The sequence below is a fragment of the Pezoporus flaviventris genome, unplaced genomic scaffold, assembly GCF_033815535.1.
Source record: "Pezoporus flaviventris isolate CSIRO_AGI_PZ_B2104156 unplaced genomic scaffold, CSIRO_AGI_Pfla_v1 ptg000132l, whole genome shotgun sequence".
NCBI classification, from domain to species: domain Eukaryota; kingdom Metazoa; phylum Chordata; class Aves; order Psittaciformes; family Psittacidae; genus Pezoporus; species Pezoporus flaviventris.
Window position 1 is genome coordinate 1,559,673 of NW_026892680.1, and position 18,222 is coordinate 1,577,894.

Consider the following 18,222-nt stretch of genomic DNA (forward strand, 5'->3'; position numbering starts at 1 on the left):
GGTACAGAGGGCCGGACCTCCGGCTGCAGTGGGTATGGTACAGAGGGCCAGACCTCCGGCTGCAGTGGATGCGGTGCTGAGGGACCGACCTCCGGCTGCAGCGGAGACAAGCGGCGGCTCTTCCCCATCTCTTGTGCCACCCCGCCCTGCGCTCCTTGCCCTACGCTTCCCTGGCTCCCGGCCCCGAGCAGCGGCCCGGCAGCCACAGAGCCACTTCCGGCCCCACCGCAACGGCCACGGTTCCCGCCGCTCCCGGGCGTGCCGTACGGCAGCGCGACAGCGGCGCGCCAGGCGCGTTGCCGTAAAGCGCGGTGGCGGGCCGGCATGGGTAAGCGGCGCGGCGGGCGGGAGCTGCTGCGCGGGCTGAGCAAGAAGCAGAGGAAGCACCTGAGGGAGTTCGGGGAGGAGCACCCCTTCCATGACAAGTGAGTGCGGGGGGCTCGCTGCTCCCTTGCCGCGGGGTGCGCCGGGCAGCGGCTGCGTGCGGCTCCAGGCCCCTCCAGTCCGGCCGGGCCGGCGGCCTCTCCCCTGAGGGGAGGAGGAGAGGTGAGGGGCGTCTGCGGCCCCGCAAGGAGAAGGGGAGGCAGCGAACGTGGTGAAGTGTTCTTGTGCAGCCCGCAGCCTGCCCTGGGAAGCGGGACTCCTGCTCTGACCCTGGGGCGGTCCCTTGGCTGGCCAGAGCTCCGGCTTGCCCCCCGCTGGTACCGCATCCCGTTCTGATCTCGTAAACCAGAGCATCGTGGGGCTCGTGTGGTAAGATCTGCCTCAGCGGGATGCCTGTCTGTCAAAAAGGGCACCACGCTTCTGACCCGCCACGTAAACTTGAGAGGAATGATCTGTTCAGTGCAAGTACTATGTGATGTGGTGCTGCTGTAAAGTCTGAAAGCCTGCGAGGATGCTGCTGCCCAGTCCTGTATTCAGTTTAATACTGCATGTCTTTAGTAGTAGGGAAATAGTGCTAAGGAAAGAGTTGAGGTTAGTTCAGGCCCAGCTCGTAGTGTCTTGTCTGCAGAATCACAGTCCCCACGCTGGTTTCCCAGTGCTGTTTTCCCAGCGGTACGTGCCTGTTTTCCCACTTCGCAGATCAATAGTTAAGAGCTAGAGGCAGGCTCTTGCTCTGCTTAACTTTGTTGTATGAACTACCTTTGTAGTTAGATTCCTTGGATTCCTTTTAATGGCCCATCTTCCGATTCACATCAGGGTCTGCTTTGAAACATTGCATTTCTTGATCAGTTATAATGCCTGAGCACTTAGGCTTCATGTAGAGCGTAGCATCACCTCAGAGGGTAACCTCTCAGGGTAAGTGCCAAGTCTGTTTTCTTAATTGTGTGATGCTTTGATTTTATGCTCTCTTTTACGTTTTATAAGACTCGTGTAGTGCATGAATTCCTTCTCCCCTTCATCCCTTTCATCCTGTGTATAACATCCATGACAGAGTAAGGTATTTCAGTGCTTTCTCTTCAGGGTTCCAGGAAGACCAGAGGCAACTCAAGTCTGTGAACTGGTAATTGATTTTTATTTCTTCCTTACTTCAGTCTTTGTGTTGTCCAGTGAAGTGGAACAAGTGGAACACTTGGCATTTTATCTTACCAAGCTACGCAAGCTGATTAAGTTGTTCCCTTTAGAAAACCTCTGTTCAGGAGTAAAAACTGAATGTCTTTTTTGTGTGGCTCTGAATTGTTCTCTCTAGTGTGTGTAGACTCAAAACTAATACCATGAGAGGGCAGAAGCAGCAGGAAATACCACAGCTGTTCTTGGGGATTTTGCATTTTACTTAGCCACATTGGAAAGTAAATCATTCTGTGAGTTGTTTTAATTATATTAGTAACTTTAGTGTTGCATGGGTTAGGAGGTGTTTCATTCTTTATTGAACAAAGAAACATGCTCTTTCCTCTGCCTCAGATTGCCAGTGCTTTTTTTTGGGGGTTTGGTAACCTCCTTTATCTTCAGTTTATTAAAAGACTTCAAAGTTTCAGTGTGGAAAAATTACTTATTCTGGTTCATTTGTTTCCTTAGCAATTTTGTGCATCAATATCTTATCTACTGGTTTTGCCTTTTGGGGCTGAAAGGAATTAAGAAAGGAGTAAATGGTGCTGTGGCTGTACTCCTGGTTTCACGCTAATTCTGCCTATAACCTGGTGTACTTGCTGGTCTGTGCTAGCCCAGGACAGAACTGGCCCAGGAAAGAACTGGTTTTTTGAAGGTTAGAGCTTTACAGCTGAGCCAGACCTGACCGACTCGCCAGTGAACTGTTGTCAACCAAGAGGCATGTCACCTCCTTGAAAGCCAGAAGCGTTTTCGGTGCACTCTGTCCCTAGTATGTGTGCCCTGGTTTTGTTCTGTGTGTGGTTTTCTTAGGAAAACCCAGGGCCAGTTCAGTAAATGCCTTGTCAGTGGAGAGCGATCGTACTTGCTCAGATGAGACCGAAAGAACCACATTTTGTGATGCTCTTAAATCAGCGCAGAACGAGGCTCTTCAGCCTAGAGCTACAAAGATGCTTTCAAAATCCAAATGGAGGTGCCCAGCATAACTATTTGCATAAAATGGTGATTTTTGAAAAAAATCCATCTGCATAAGGGAGGGATGGGACAGGCAAAACGTAACGCTGGAACTAGAAGTGAGGGTATTTGCCTTGTGGCTAATGGAGCGTTGCTGCTACGCTGGTGTTTTCCCTTCCAGTCTGACAGTTCTGATAAATCGAGTGCGGAAAGCGATTCAGAGACTGAAGTGGAGCAGGTCTCTGTATATCATAAGCTCCTGGCTACCCTGAAGACCTCTCCTGAGTCTGAGAGTGAGGAGGAGGAGGAGGAAGATGAAAGTGAACCAGAAGCTGAGGAAAGTGAGACAGAAATGGACAGCGAAGGGTCCCAGGAGAGCAGAGAAGCAGATGGCGGTGGAGAAGATCAGAATGATGTACCAGAGCAGGAAGAAGGTAGTTTGTCTTTTCGCATGCTTTGGTAAACGTTCTTGCAGTTAGGAAGTTTGAATAACATATGTTTTTAGCCAGGAGCCTGGTGTAGGCTGACTTGTTGGCTGGGCGCTCTTCTGGCGTGGAGCTGCTGCTACTCCATTGCCTCTGTGTGGCTGCCGAAGGATTCAGCAGGGAGAGGGTAGCTGTGCTTATTTCCCAGCTGACAGCCTGCTGCTGCTTCCTCAGATGTTGTTTGGGCGGCAGCGCAGAGGAAATCCACATGGAGCAGCACACCAGGGGTTCTCACCCACTCGGGGGAGATGCAAGCTGTTCTCTCACACAGCATCTGCCTCGGCTGCTGCCGCCAAGAGGAGGGAAAGGTTTGCCTCATAGCAGAGGAAAAAACATGGAAATTGGAAGGAAACCTCCTCCTTTATGATGAAGTATCTTTATTCATAAAAACTGCTAAGAAGTTCTGGGAGAGGGGAGAAAACTTTTTATTATTTTCAGTTTTTTGAGGTCTTTGGAAACTGAAACTTGTATTCCCTAAATAGGTTCTGTCTCTCATTTTCTCTGGAGAAACACATTGTGTATTATGTAACATTTGGCATGCTAGTCAAAAGTCATCTTTACCGTGGAATACAAAGCCTGCTTTTATTTCTTTGGATAGAGCATTGGAAGAAAAAGGAATAACCTAGCCAGGGAGAGGTTAGCTACACACAGTAACTTTTCCAGGAGGATATAACCCATTTCTCTCTCTATCCCTTCACAGCTACAGACACGGCAGAGCAGACGCCTAGCCAGCAGCAGGCTGATGGCATAGATACCTCTTGTGACCCTGGTCATGGAGTAGTTGAGGAGTTTACTGATGTGAAACATGAATCTGAATTTAGCTTGGAAACCAATTTCATGGAAGAGGAGAGTGGAGATTGCAATGCAGATAAGAGAGATGGCAGTTCTTCACAAGCTTTTTCAGAAGGTAAAACGCAGTATGTTTGTCTTTAGTGATCTGCCTCTAGAGGAGGATCTGTAAACATGTGTAAATTATCAGATGCCTAATGATACGCTATATAGCTTCTGAGTTTTTCTGCTACATTATTCATTGTGGTGCCCACGTGTGAGCTGATTCCACAGGGATTGCTTGACGCTAATGCAGATGTGTAGCTGAACCATTTGTTTCTGCAGCCCCTGTGGGCTGGGATTTTTGTGTAGTTTCTGTTACGATCAGTAAAGCTTGAAGTATCAGGAGCTAGAAATGTGCATGGAGGGTGTTGATGTGTTCTGTTGCTTTAATAGAAGTGTAAAAAGCTAGCGTAATACGAAGGGCCCTGCAAGTTTGCGCTTGACTTTGGAAGATATTCTTGGCACAGAGAGCACAGGAGATAATCACAAAGCTGACCTGTGAGGGCATCCTTCACAACTCAGTGGAGGTAGAGGTGAGTTTTCAGAAGCTTGGGGCAGCCACAGTAATTGAGACAAATGCTGAGGCTCTCTGTCAGGTTTTAAGGTGATACAGAGGAGTCCAGCTGCACCAGGATCAGGAAGGCATAAGGCATCAGTGGAGCCTATGTGGTACCTTCTAAAGGCGTAGCCCGGAACCTCAGTGCTGCAGTGTGCCGATGGGTACAATCAGAGCTCCAGTGTTGGAGCCATCCCACCATGTGTGATACAAACACCTGTGTGTACACGTGGTGATCGTTCGGGGATACACCACATGTTGGCACCTGCAGAGCTTCTCTTCGTTTTTCATGCTCTCTGGTTTTAATATCAGCTGGCATAGTTTGAGAGAGAGAAATACGTCTTGTAGCATCCCTAGTGATGCTGGCTTGTCATCTTGGAGCAGCAGCTGCCATTGGATCTGGGAGGCAGCCTAGCTGATACATGAAATGTGTGGAAGCATCAAAGGGCCATGTGATAGAAAAAACAGCTCGTTCTTGTTACCATGAGAATATTACTTAGGCTGTTGGCATTGCATTTTAATGAGAACTGTAGCTCTCCGACTGCATGCTAAGTATCCTAACAGCTTTGTTCAACCTATAAATGATGCACTACTTTTCAGTGGGTTCCTGCAGCTTGGAGGTGGCTTTATAATTCATTACAGAAAATGAGTCATGTAACACAGCAGAGAGGGGACAGATTTCTCCTCTGGTCCTGAGGTCACTAGAATTCCTATAAATGCTTCACTCTGTTATCTGTACTTTATCTGACCAATGCTGCAATCCATGAAAGTCAACTGAAGAGAGAGCCTGTATTACAATTAAATGGCACCCTGTTCACTTGTGTTTCTGGGAAGACTTTCCTAACAGTGTCATGATGAGCAACTGTCTTGACTTTGGCCTGGGTAACTTGCACATGGGCTGCTGATCTGTTGGCAGGCAGTAGTGTTCTCTAGTTGGTTTGCTTTATGCAGTGAGTGCTGTTGTGCTGCAAGCAGTATACAGGGCTTGGGTTTCAAAAGAAGCTTTGCATGTGACTCTGTGCATGCCAATATCTTTGAATACAGCATGATTTTACACTTCCCTGCCCTTCCTTTCCTTTCCAGAAAGAAATGCTGATTAGATAAATCAGACTTTTGCTCACTTCTGGCATTTTTTGTCTCCCTTCCCAAAATCCACTTAATCTTTCTGTGTTTTATCACATACTGTACTCATATCACTGGCCAAAGATGCAAAGCCCTGGGCAAAACTGCTTATAAATTAAGAAGGGCAGTAAGTTCACTTGAAGTCTTTACTGTTGATAGCCTGTTTCACCTGCAAGGGATGGATGTGTCAGAGCTTAAGGCAGAAAGTTGCCACAATGTTTTCTGCTATATATTGCTTTCCTGTCCAACCTTTGTTTTGTGATTGAAAGTTCTAGTACTTCCATAAGTGCTGCCTTTTTTGTTTTTTTTTTCTTCTAAGCAATCTGTCAAATCTGTTCTCTCTGTTCTTATAAAGAGAATTTGACATCCTTTCGCTCATCTCCAAGTGCTTCAAAATAACTGGTTTTAACTGTGGTGCTGGCCAGCATGGAAACTGTTTGTCTCATTTGCAAATCGATTCTGAAACTTGCTTCTAGTATTAGCTGCATGGTTCTCAGGACATTTTTCTGTTGTTGTTGTTACAAATAGATCCATTTAAACAACACATGGACAAGGAACTCGAAGAAAAAGATGTAGAAAAAATGTCTACTCTTCCTAAAACTTCAAGTCAAAGCCAGGTAACAGTGTTCTGTAGCCATCCAGAGCTCCTAAATCCGGGATTAAAATCGTTCTTTTTTGTACGAGTTAATTCATAATTGTTAGTATTAGCTGTTGGCATTGTAATTGTCAAGGTTTTGTCACTGTCTTGTTGCTGAAGTGTTCTCCTCTTCATTTAGTGCTGGGCAAGAGCTGAAATCTGAAATCTGCTGTTATGTAGGCATAAGGCAACAGAGCTGAGAAACATCGCTTTAGAGTTTGAGCTGTGGTCTCAAACCCCCAGTTTTAGTGCTCTTGACTCCAGGTAGGACAAGACTGGTTTCTGAGTGTTAACTGAACACTGCCAGGTTGTGCTCTGTAACTGAACTTGTGAGGTGACCATCTACAGTCTTATAAGTACCTGTGGTGCGCTTCCATGTTCTTTGGGATGACTGCATCTCCGTATGCATTGACAAGCCCATAAAGGGCAATTTAACACTTTACTTCACCCGTTATTTCCAGTATTAACAATATTAGCACCAGAAAAGCACCTCGTTGCTTGAGAGAGAATATTGGTTTTCAAACTACTCATTTTCAGACAAACCTTTGCTTCCAAACTTTTTTCACATCTGATTCTGTTTTGGAGAGTTGCCTTGCATTCTGGTCAGCCATATGCTGGGTGACAGTCCCTGGAAGATATCCAACGGTTAGTCAGTCAGAGAGAAAGCTGTGATTTGTTTAACTCTTTTTTTTTTTCTTTCATTTTTGGAATATGGAGGCCAAAAATACCAGTGCCACCTGAAGCAATGTGTGATATGTCTTTGCCTAACTTGGTGTAGCTATGTTACAGAGATAGGTAGGGACAACTTGCATGGCAGAAGGCTTAAAGTTTAATTTTCCCCTACTACACTGATAGTTTTGTTCTCAAAATCAGACAGACTCAGACTGCATATAGCAACTGAATCACGACTTCTGCATTTATTCCCTGATGGGGTTCTGGTCTCATCTTTAAACAAACTACATACCTCAGTGTGGCTCATCTGTAAGTCTGGTCAGACTCTCATCTTGCCCCTGGTGTGTGCCACTGATGTGCTGGGTGGGTTAGGCAGAAAGGTCATCCTTCCTCTTGTTCAGGTTTCTCATCTGTAAAATGAGGATGGTTGTAGACACATCACTGCAAAATACACGCAGATCTGCTGAGCTCAGGTGTCTTGTTATTTACCCTGCCAGGCTTGAAAAGAGATTGCATATTGAAAAAAAAAAAGGTTTTGATTTGTCTTATGGAAAGATAATTCCTCAAAGTTCATGAACTTGGTGAAGGTGCCAGCTGTGGTGCTGAGAGTGCATGAGTTTGGTACATCTGACTGCTTTGGTTTAGTTTGCTTGTGTTCTTTTTTTTCAGTGGCCAAGGCTGGGCCAAGTGACGTTTTCTTCCACTTTGGAGAAACCCAAAGCTTTGAAAGCAGACAAAGAAGTTGATGTGAAGCAGCTTTATCTTCACAAACCTTTAGAATCCACTTGGCCAAAAGTGAATAAGCAATTTCTGTCCTCAGTGAATAAACCGAGTGATGCCTTTTTTACCCCATTACAAAGAGAGCTCTTCTGTATCATGAACACATACCGGGACTTGTTCTACCCAGAAAGAAATGCTTTAACCAATGGAGAAGAAATCCGGCATGCTTACTGCTTGCATGCCTTGAACCACGTTCTGAAGGCAAATTCCCAGGTGCTCAGCAACAATGCCAAAAAAAGAAACCAAAAGCCAGGGGCTGACAATGATGACCACAGAGATCAAGGGCTCACTAGACCTAAGGTAAGGGAGCTTCATGAATGTGATTTTCCCCCCCCGTGCCCACCCTGGCTTTCTGGTCAGGCTCTATAAACATCCTTGGGGTTTATCCAGAGCTGTTTCTCTTGCTGCTCTCTCAGGTGATCTGTTCTTGGGCATGGGGTTTTCCACATGCATTTATCGTGCCTGGAACTCACCTGCCATGGCCCTGCAAGAAGCAGTGAGCACAGGGTTGTTGGTCAGCCTGTTTCTGTGCTCAGAGCCATGAGTTTGACTTACCTCTTCCTTTGTCCCCCTGTCACTGCAGGCTGACATGTCACCTTTTCCTGCTTCTGTTTCTAAATCTCTCAGTACAGAAAGGTGCCTCCGCATTAATCTTCAGTATTAGTGCAGGTAGTGTAGGCTGTCACGCAGTGTGGGATGTCCCAGGAAATTTTTTGTCCTTAGGCACTCGCCTGTGTGGAAGGATCTTTCTGTAGGTGGGAGACCTCAGGGAATCCCAGTCCCATTGTCAAGGCTGCCCGTCATAGTTGGTGGAGCGGGCCTTAAAACAGTGCTCCCTGGGTTCACAGCATCCTGTATTTGGTAACCAGGTGGATTCAACAGCAGCTAGCTTGTCACTGGTGGTACCAGCTACCTGTTGAACAGGTTGGGTTGTGGTGTGGACTCCCCAGTTAGATACTTAACATTTCAGAATGCTGTGCAGAGACTCTTGCCACCCATCCAGGAGCCAGCCACTGACTGTGGCTGTGTATGGTGGGAGCTGTTACTTGCTTGGGGGTTAGGGAGAACAGGAGAACGTGCTTTGTTTTCAGTTCTGCTGTAATGGCATCCTGGGTGCAAGATGGGGAACCAGATATTGCTGCTGGCCAGTACCTGTTCTTGAGCACGCTGTGTCCCAGAGCATGCTGCCTCCTTACTGCATGTCAGAGTCGTTCTGTTTCGATTGCTGGGGTGCCCCAGAGAGGCAGATGTAGGTTAAAACCATTACTTACCTCAGGGTTAACTGTGAGTGTATGTTTTATGGGTTATTCTGTTGTAACTTTTGATCTACACAGGTACTGATGATAGTGCCCTTCAGGGAGTGTGCTTTGAGAATTGTGCATATTTTCATCAGTCTGCTTGAAGTGAATGACAAAAGAAAAATAGATGTAAGTAATAAAAAACGCTTCAAAGGGGAGTTTGGTTCTGACCCAGAAGAGAAGCCCCCTAACCTGAAAAGACCGGAAGATTACGAAGCTGTCTTTGCTGGCAACATTGATGACCACTTCAGAATTGGTAATGATGTACTCAGCAGATGATTTTTACCTTCTAAAGAACTGAGAAGTAACAAGTTCTACCTAAATGTCTAGCTCAGGGCTGGGCATTCTGTTAAGGCTCTGTGGTATTCATGCTGGTTTTGCACTGGCAACTTGGATGTTTCTGAAAATCTGAACTTAAAAATGAAGTGGAACTCCAAAAGTAATGATTTTCACATCAAGTTCAGTATTGCTTAAAATGCAGTCATTGTTTGATTGTAGCAAGATTGCCCACACTACATTTTAAAGAGTATAACCTTGATTATGCTGCAAAGTCTTCCGTGCTGGGAAAGGAAACCAACAAATCTTTGGGGTTTAATCATCCAGTTCACAGTGTTTCTTGTAATGGATAATGATTAGAACAAACGTAAAGCTCAGTATTGAGCAAAGCGGTTTTCTACTGTGCTGCCCATGGTTTTCATGAAGGCAAAGGAGTAGCCAACAAGACTGTTGGACAAGCAGCAACTCTGAGGCTATTTCATAATATTATAATCTCATGCTGCTGGAGTAACTCAGCATGCAGAGGATCAGCTAGTGCTTGCTTCCTGGAGCTGCCATGATGAGTAGGCAGTTTTTCTAACTTGGCAGATCAGAGGCTTTTGAAATTACTGTTTCTTAAGAGGTAAATTGACATCCCAAGAAATTCCATGATAGAGTGGAAGATGGCAGCAGGTCCCACTCAGTCTTTCTTCCTTCCCCCAGTGAGTATCTCTGGCTGAGAGCTTCTGACTTTCAGCAGCATAACAAATTTCCTTTCAGCCCTCTCTCTTACCAGAGTCTGCTTGATCCACTTCCTAGATGTGAAGAAACGCTTGGAGAACCTTTCAGTGCTGTTACTTGCAGAATAGTTATTCTTTCTTACTGTGCCTCACACCCTGTTACTTCTGCACAAAGATCTCATTTAAGACACATTTGTTAGGCTTTACCAAAACCAGCCTTTCACATTTTTAATCAGAAAGAAAAGATGTGCTGTTGTTAAACTGTGAGAAGTGAGATCTCTCTGGAAATTCAACCAATTTTTGGGTTTTTTGGACCATTTTTATCATTGGGTTAAAACAGATCACAGGAGAGGTCCCTGGTGCTGTCTGTGTGACAGCCTCCACCCGTGCCCATGGTAGTTGGCTTCACACGGGAGAAGCTGAAGACCTTTGACACCTTTGACACCTTTGTTGGGCAGACTGTAGTGGGTGGTTTGAACATGGGCCAGACTACCTGGATTTTTAAATCAGAAAACTGGATCCTAGCAGTGTTGCCACACAGGAAAAAAACTCCTTTGATTCCTTTGCTTTTCCTTTGTTTAGCATCAGAGGTGATGCATAAGGTACTTTGGCATGTGCACTGCAACATGGGGTATGAGAAGCAGTGCAAGGGAATCAATCACCTAGACTGGTTTGGGTTGGAAAAGACCTTAAGATCATCCAGTTCCAAACCCCTGCCACGGGCAGGGACACTTCCCACCAGACCAGGGTGCTCCAAGCCCCTGTGTCCAGCCTGGCCTTGAACACTGCCAGGGATGGGGCAGCCACAGCTTCTCTGGGCACCCTGTGCCAGCGCCTCAGCACCCTCACAGGGAAGAGCTTCTGCCTTAGATCTAACCTGAACTTGCCCTCTTTCAGTCTGAACCCATCACCCCTTGTGCTATGGCTGCAGTCCCTGATGAAGAGTCCCTCTCCAGCATCCTTGTAGCCCCCTTCAGATACTGGAAGCTGCTCTGAGGTCTCCAGGCAGCTTCTCTTCTCCAGGCTGAACAGCCCCAGTGTTCTCAGCCTGTCTCCGTATGGAGGTGCTCCAGCTTATGCTTTCAGTTGTCATAACATGAAGAAGCTTTTCCTTTGAGTTTTAGTAGCCACTCCTGTGGCCTTGTGGATAAAGACAGTTTATAGTCAAGAGGTCCACACTGAATCTTTCGTGACAGATGAAGGTAACAGTTACTCTAGTACCTAATGGCAGACGCCAAAGTTTAGGATTTAGGGAGAAAGGAGTAGTTAATCATTTGTGCCCTTTTGTATCCTTCTTTTTTCTTACCTTTCTTAACCGCTTCATCTCCCTTTATAGCAGAAAATCACAAAAAAAAAAAAAAAAAGGTGTTTCAGATAAAAAATGTCCAGGCCATGAAAAATCTGGGGAAAAAAAGTGCTACTGAAAGAGTTTGCTGAGCTCCGTGAGAATGTGCCAGATGCTTGTTAGTTTGGGTGTGGGGTGGGTAAGCATCTTTAGGCAAAGAAGGGTTTGGAACAGATTGGCTTTGTCCAGCTCTAATCATTAGTGGGTGTTAAGGGAGAGGGAGTGTAGGGAGTTGCAGTTAGAACCTGCTGGAAGAATATGGTTGGTGATTGACCTTAACTAAGAAACTGCTGTTGGTTGTCGTTGGACAGGGATTGCCATCCTCCAGAAGAGCATGAGGCTCTATGCACCGTTCTACTCCTCGGATATCATCATCGCCTCTCCCCTGGGAATGAGGACTGTCATTGGGGCAGACGGGGAGAAGAAGAGGGATTTTGATTTTCTGTCATCAATAGAAATTCTCGTAATCGACCAAGCAGATATTTACCTGATGCAGAACTGGGAACATGTTCTGGTGCGTTGTCCCTGTGGATTTCAGTGTTGCACTGTGTCTTGTTAGTCTGATGGGACTTAGTTTTGGCGGTGAGCAGTGTTGCTAAATTTACTGACTTGATGCCAGACATGGATGCTTGTTCTTTTTCCTCCCTCCACCGTGATATTTGCCTTGTACTAAGAATATTCTTTCTACAGATTTTGGTAGCATTCAGCACCTGTTCTCTGGAAATCTTAGTATTTGGTGCTTTAGTGGCATATTTCATCTGAGACTGTTTTTTATGGGTTTAATTATCTTGCAGAACAGTATAATGATGATTCCTTTAATCACATCTGGGAGAAAATATGCCCAGTGCCTCGGTGTGAGGATTCTGTACATCCTCATTCAGGTTCTTCCAGAAAGCAATAGGAGCTGGGGCTTGTCTCCACTCACCACATAGATACTAAGCACTAGTTATGTCCAAACTTAAACAGTGTGGAGGTGTCCCGTGAGCCTGCACGGTATCCAAGGGATGAATCCTGGAGCCTGTTTCCTGTTGGTTTGTTTCTGGTTTGTTGAGGTTTTTTCCTTTGGGTGCAGCTGCCTTCCCTGCAGCAGCAGCAATGCCAGTCTGAGGCAGCATTCAGTGAGGACAGTTCCTTCACTTGCACCCAAACTCTCCGTGGATGCGATGGGAACTGCATTTGGGGTTCTTTTAGCTCAGAAACTTTGGGCCCATTGACTTTAATACCAAACCCAAATCCATTATACTTGTCCCATAGGAGAAGGCTGGGAGCAAAAATCACTGTTACTGATGACTAAAGAGATGGTGGCTTTCAGTTCTGTGGTGGGAAATCAAGTCATTTATTCTTGCTGTAGTCGATCAGTTCCATTCAGCCATGTCTTGGGAGATCAGCGCTGGTTTATGTATTCTGTGTTGTCTGGCTCATCCCTGCCCACTTTCTCACTGCTGCTGAGGCTCTTACAGGCTGGTTGTGAGGCTGTCAGTCAGAAGCTGTGTTCCCATCTCTCTGCGCAGCACCTGATGAAGCACGTAAACCTGCTGCCTCTGGACTCCCACGGGGTAGACTTCTCCCGGGTGCGGATGCTGAACCTCAATAACTGGTGCAGGTACTACCGCCAGACACTGCTGTTCAGCGCCCTGCAGGACCCCCAGGTTAACTCTGTCTTCAACAAACACTGCTTCAATTACACGGGGCAGGTGAGTTCCCAGGGGAGCTGAATGCTTCCTTTTAAATGCTGGCCTAAGGGAGGGGAGAGGAACACAAAACCCAACGCAGGGAAAAATTCCATAACTCAGTTGCAGAAAGACTGTCTATGTGCCAATCGTTTCTGTTACCCAAGTACTTCTGTCTCTGAATGTCCATGATGCTGCACAACAATTTCTAATGCTGGGCCAAAAGCATGAAGAATACTCTCTTGCAGGGATACTGACTTGATCCTTTCTTATTTCATCGGTAGATTTCATGTCAGAAACCAGATTCTGTTTTATTCTTAATTTGGCACACACCAGTTGTCTGGGTTTATTTATTTATTTGATTTCTTTTGCTGTGCAATGGAGGGTTTGCCTTCTTCCTTTTTCTTTTCTGCTGTTGTATAAGAAGCATAAAGCATTATTACTTTGAAAGAAACAAAGAAAGTGAGACCCTTCATTGTCCATCTCAAGTATATGGGTGTCAGGGCAGAAGTGGTGGTCCTGTATACTTAACAGGTCTGGTATGTATATATCTGGTCTGTGTATAGCAGCTTTCTAGTGTCTGAAGGGGGCTACAGGGATGCTGGGGAGGGACTCTTCATCAGGGACTGCAGCCATAGGACAAGTGGTGATGGGTTCAGACTGGAACAGGGCAAGTTCAGGTTAGATCTAAGGCAGAAGCTCTTCCCTGTGAGGGTGCTGAGGCGCTGGCACAGGGTGCCCAGAGAAGCTGTGGCTGCCCCATCCCTGGCAGTGTTCAAGGCCAGGTTGGACACAGGGGCTTGGAGCAAGCTCCTCCAGTGGAAGGTGCCCCTGCCCGTGGCTGGGGGCTGGAACTGGATGATCTTAAGGTCCTTTGCAGCCCAAACCATTCTGTGATTCTATATGGAATGTAGTTTGTACTGGAGCTCTCTTAAAGAACAGCCTGTGCACTGCTGCAGACAAGAGTGGCAAGCAGAAAGCTGGCTGGAACGTGGCTGCCTTTGAAATGCTGCTTCCCTAATCATCCATCCTGCTTCCTATCCACAGGTGGCCGTCCGCAATGTACCGCTCAGCGGCTCCATTAGCCGCGTTGTGGTCCAGCTTCCTCATGTTTTTCGGAGGCTAGAAGCTGAAAGTTTGACTTCTGTCATAGATACAAGGTACTCTGTGTTCCAGACTATGTTGCTGTGCCCTAATGACTGCAATTTCAGATTTAGTTGGGCATACTGTTTCCTGCAGGGCACAGTGTGATTGCAGCATAGAAGTATGCCTTCATTAGTGTTCAGATGCAGGCAAGGTCCTGCCCAGGGAAGACTGATCTTCTCCTTGCCAAAAGCACTGGAGCATAGGGCTTAGGAGAGGAATACCAGGCTCTACCATAACTGTGTAGTACTGATAAAGCCTTTGCCTTTTATATTCTACACGTGTAGGAATCCCATGAAGTTAAAGGCAGCAAGCTATAGTCAAAATCTTCTATAGTCTCTTTTCCCATGATACTCCTGTTTGAGGTTATATCAGTATTGGAAAGCTAAATGTTAACTGTGCTCATAACATGCTTGTTTTCTTATCTGAGGTTCCAGTTCTTCATCGACAAGGTGTTGCCTGAGTACCGCGACGCCATCATGTCACACACTCTCATCTACGTCCCGTCGTATTTTGACTACGTGCGTCTTCGAAACTACTTCAAGAAAGAGGAGCTGAATTTTACCCACATTTGTGAATACACCAAAAAGGCTGGTGTCTGCAGAGCGAGGCGCTTCTTCCTCAAGGGAGAGAAGCAGTTCTTATTGTTCACTGAGCGCTTCCACTTCTACAAAAGGTGAGTTGTGGGTCAAGCTTTCCTCCGAGTTTTGGATGTAGAGTCTGACCTTAATCGTAGATGGGCTGTATTGCTCTATGAAACTGGTGGATTCGTATATAATAATCTCTAAGGACTTCTTTGACTGAAGTTAAGAGCTTTTCAGTTGAAAATCTGTGCGTATTGTCAGCAGTCCTTTGCAGAGACTCTCATACTTTGGTATGCACAGGGCTTTGTTCAGGAAGGTGCGTGCTGCCAAGTTCCACTGATGTCAGGCCAGGATCATATAGCGTACAAAATGGAATCGTTGTCCCTTTCGTTGTGTTCATCTGCGCCACAGTAATTACATAAGATTCTGGAAGAGGATATGTCATGGGTTTGATAACGCAGTACAGCAAGCTGAGGCCACCTGGAAAATTTGCTACATCCTGACTGGGGCTGGTTAGAAGTTCCTAATGGAACGTTTCTTTTTCTATCAGCAGAAAACGTTTCATGAAACTTGGTCTGATCAGGCTTCTGTGTCTTAAAATCCAAGCTAAAGAGGCTGAAATCTGCAGAAATTGGTGGTGGTCTGTACTCTGGAGGAAGTCGTTGTGCCTGGCAGTATTACATATCCACCCCTTAAATTCCACCTTTGTGTTAAGTTTAGCCTAAACAGGGTTTGTGGAGTTGAGCTCCAGCTGCTGTGCATTGAAGTTGACGGAAGAACTGATGCAGGACTGATGTTCAGCGCGCACATTTTGTAAAAATTAGTAGTAAACTTACTTTTGGTTTTTGTTTTCCTACTACAGGTATACAATAAAAGGCATCAGGAACCTCATTTTCTACGAGTTGCCAACATACTCCCACTTCTACAGTGAGATTTGCAATATGATGAAGGCCACAGGCAATGGAGGGGATGCCACATGGACCTGTACTGTGCTCTACTCCAAGTATGATGCTCAGAAGCTGGCTGCAGTGGTTGGCATAGAGCGCGCAGCTCAAATGCTACAGTCCAAGAAGAACGTGCACCTCTTTGTTACAGGAGAAAGTGAATAAGTGACATTGAATGGACCTGCATTCTACTCTTCGTGCACTTGCTGATGGTGTTTGTTAAGAAAGTGTTAAACTTCTTACTCCCTTTTATTAAATATTCTGTTGAAATTGTTCATACAGCATTTTGTGTTTCAGTCCTCTGACAACAAACGGAGGATGTCATTCCAGACAGCAGGATTTGGGGGTTATCTTCTGTATAGAAACAAGGTCAGTGTAGATCTGTTCTTCTTGTATATGGAAAAACTCCCTGGTCAACCAAGATTGATGCTGTGCTAAATGTTTTAATTTAAGAATCACTCTATTTTCAGGTGTAGCAAACTCATCTTCTTATATCAAAAACAACTTTTTCCTTTAATCTACGGGAAGAAATGTGCCCAGGTATTCAATGCAGCATATGTAAGGGAGGTGCAGGAGCAGCCTCTTCACCGCAGGCGCATTGTTGAATGAGAATTGAACTTGCTTCACACTTGAGTTGTGAGAATCCATGAGTGTGCTTGGGTTGGAGCTGTGGTTTTGTATTTTTCCGTGAGTGACCTAAATATCTCTGCCTCCTATTTACAGGAGCCCCTGTTTCACCAGAGATAAGTGTTTTCCAAAGGGAAACAAGGTTGAACTTGGCAGGAGAGAAACATGAGCCTGCCTGGCCCCACTAGGATCACCAAAGCAGCATTGTGGGGTACAAAAAACAGTGTGGCAGTTGCAAGTACCTGTGGTCTCCTATCTCACAAAGATGGAAAAGAGTGTGGTGCCCCTTTTCCTTCCGGGAAGCTAAGCCTAATTTAAAAGGAGCTACAAGTAGAGTAGTTTTTGTAGGCATGTGCTAGGACCGTGGGAGAGACTGTTCTGCGGAGGGGCAGGTGAGCCCAAATGCAAGAAGGGAACATCCATCCTGTGATGAGCTTTGAGGGAGTTCTTGCCTGTGAGGCTTAAGTAAATCTACCAAAGTGGAATAAACCACTTGAGTAAAGGAGGTTGGATCAGGCTTGGAGCAACCTGCTCTGGTGGAAGGCGTCCCTGCCCACGGCTGGGGGTGGGAACTGGATGAGCTTTGACCCAAACCATTCTATGAGACACGTAATTTTAGCTGGTATTTATCCTAATTTGGATTCCTGTATTTCTCAGAGGCTGTGCTCTCAGGGAGTTCCTGAGGTCCTGCAATCATGTGAGTCCCTGCAGTTTCCTGCTTTGCATTTCGAGGTAATGCTTTATGTTAATTTTATGTACCTCTGCTGTAGCACATGAGAATGAAGAGCCAGCCATGGCAAAGTTCTCCTCGTGAACATCTCTCTGCTGGACAGCAGAGACAGCAGGAGCAGCAAACAAGGAGTTTTCATGTATGGCCTAGGCTTGACGTGAGAGAACTGTGGATATGGAAACGAGCACACAAAATAGGATTAAGGAATTGTCTTTCTTCGCCGGATGGACTTAGCGCAGAGGTGAATATCTGACCTCTGAGGAAGCTAAAGTGGGATAGCTCCTTAGCGAGGTAATACTATGCAGTGCAGCCACTGTGAAGAAGGAGCAAGAGGTTAGTGCCAGAGCTTTAACTATGCAAGGGTTTTTCTGCCCTTCCCGATAGCCAAGTGCCTCGGGCAGGTTTGGTGCCTTCTCCATATCAGTACGAAGGAGTTTCTATTGCCAATGCTTCCTCCTACCCCAGTGCTGTGATGTTCCCGCTCCTCCTTTAAAAGATGTGCAAGTTTTGACACAAATGGAATGAGAAAAGATGTTAGAATAGAGATGAGGATGGAATAAGGAGAGACGACCTGGCGCTGTGCACTTGCAGCCCAGAAAGCCAATCATATGCTGGGCTGCATCAGAAGGGACGTGGAGCTGTTGGAGTGAGCTCAGGGGAGGCCACAGAGATGCTGTAAGGGCTGGAGCAGCTCTGCTCTGGAGCCAGGCTGAGAGAGCTGGGCTGGGTCAGCCTGGAGAAGAGAAGGCTCCTGAAGGGGAGACCTGAGAGCAGCTCCAGTGCCTAAAGGGGCTGCAGGAAACCTGGAAAGGGGCTTTGGACAAGGGCCTGTAGGGACAGGCCAAGAGGAGCGGCTCTAACCTGCCAGAGGGGAGACTGAGATGAGCTCTTAGGCAGAAGCTCTTCCCTGTGAGGGTGCTGAGGCGCTGGCTCAGGGTGCCCAGAGAAGCTGTGGCTGCCCCATCCCTGGCAGTGTTCAAGGCCAGGTTGGACACAGGGGCTTGGAGCAAGCTGCTCCAGTGGAAGGGGTCCCTGGCCGTGGCAGGGGGTTGAAACTGTATGAGCTTTAAGGTCCTTTCCAACCCAAACACAGCTGTGATTCTGTGATCCTATGTTAGCAAATACAACATTTATCTGTTTCTTTACCTGACAGCATGCTGTCCAGGCAACTTCTTCACAGCAGTGCACCGATGATGAGGAACTGCTCATCTTGAAGAGAGAAATCTCAAATGAAATCCTGTTCATGTTGGCATAGGTACTATACTTTCAAGGGGGGTGATGATGAAGGGGGTCTCTTAAGAATC

General features: G+C 46.3%; 1 protein-coding gene across 2 annotated transcripts; it reads left to right on the plus strand.

Moving 5' to 3' along the window:
* Window positions 1–282: 282 nt before the first annotated feature.
* On the plus strand, window positions 283–15,836 carry UTP25 (UTP25 small subunit processome component). 2 transcript variants are annotated; one of them, XM_061478806.1, is made up of 12 exons: window positions 284–425; window positions 1,465–1,504; window positions 2,681–2,933; window positions 3,685–3,891; window positions 6,022–6,110; window positions 7,472–7,882; window positions 8,917–9,136; window positions 11,532–11,734; window positions 12,732–12,914; window positions 13,938–14,050; window positions 14,464–14,709; window positions 15,480–15,836. In XM_061478806.1, exons 1-12 carry the CDS (start codon window positions 325–327, stop codon window positions 15,724–15,726), a joined length of 2,313 nt encoding a protein of 770 aa, XP_061334790.1. In that variant the 5' UTR covers window positions 284–324; the 3' UTR covers window positions 15,727–15,836. The 2 variants fall into 2 exon arrangements, with proteins under 2 accessions (XP_061334791.1, XP_061334790.1); XM_061478807.1 differs by lacking the exons at window positions 8,917–9,136; window positions 11,532–11,734 and having other exon boundaries at window positions 283–425.
* The last annotated feature ends 2,386 nt before the right edge of the window (window positions 15,837–18,222 follow it).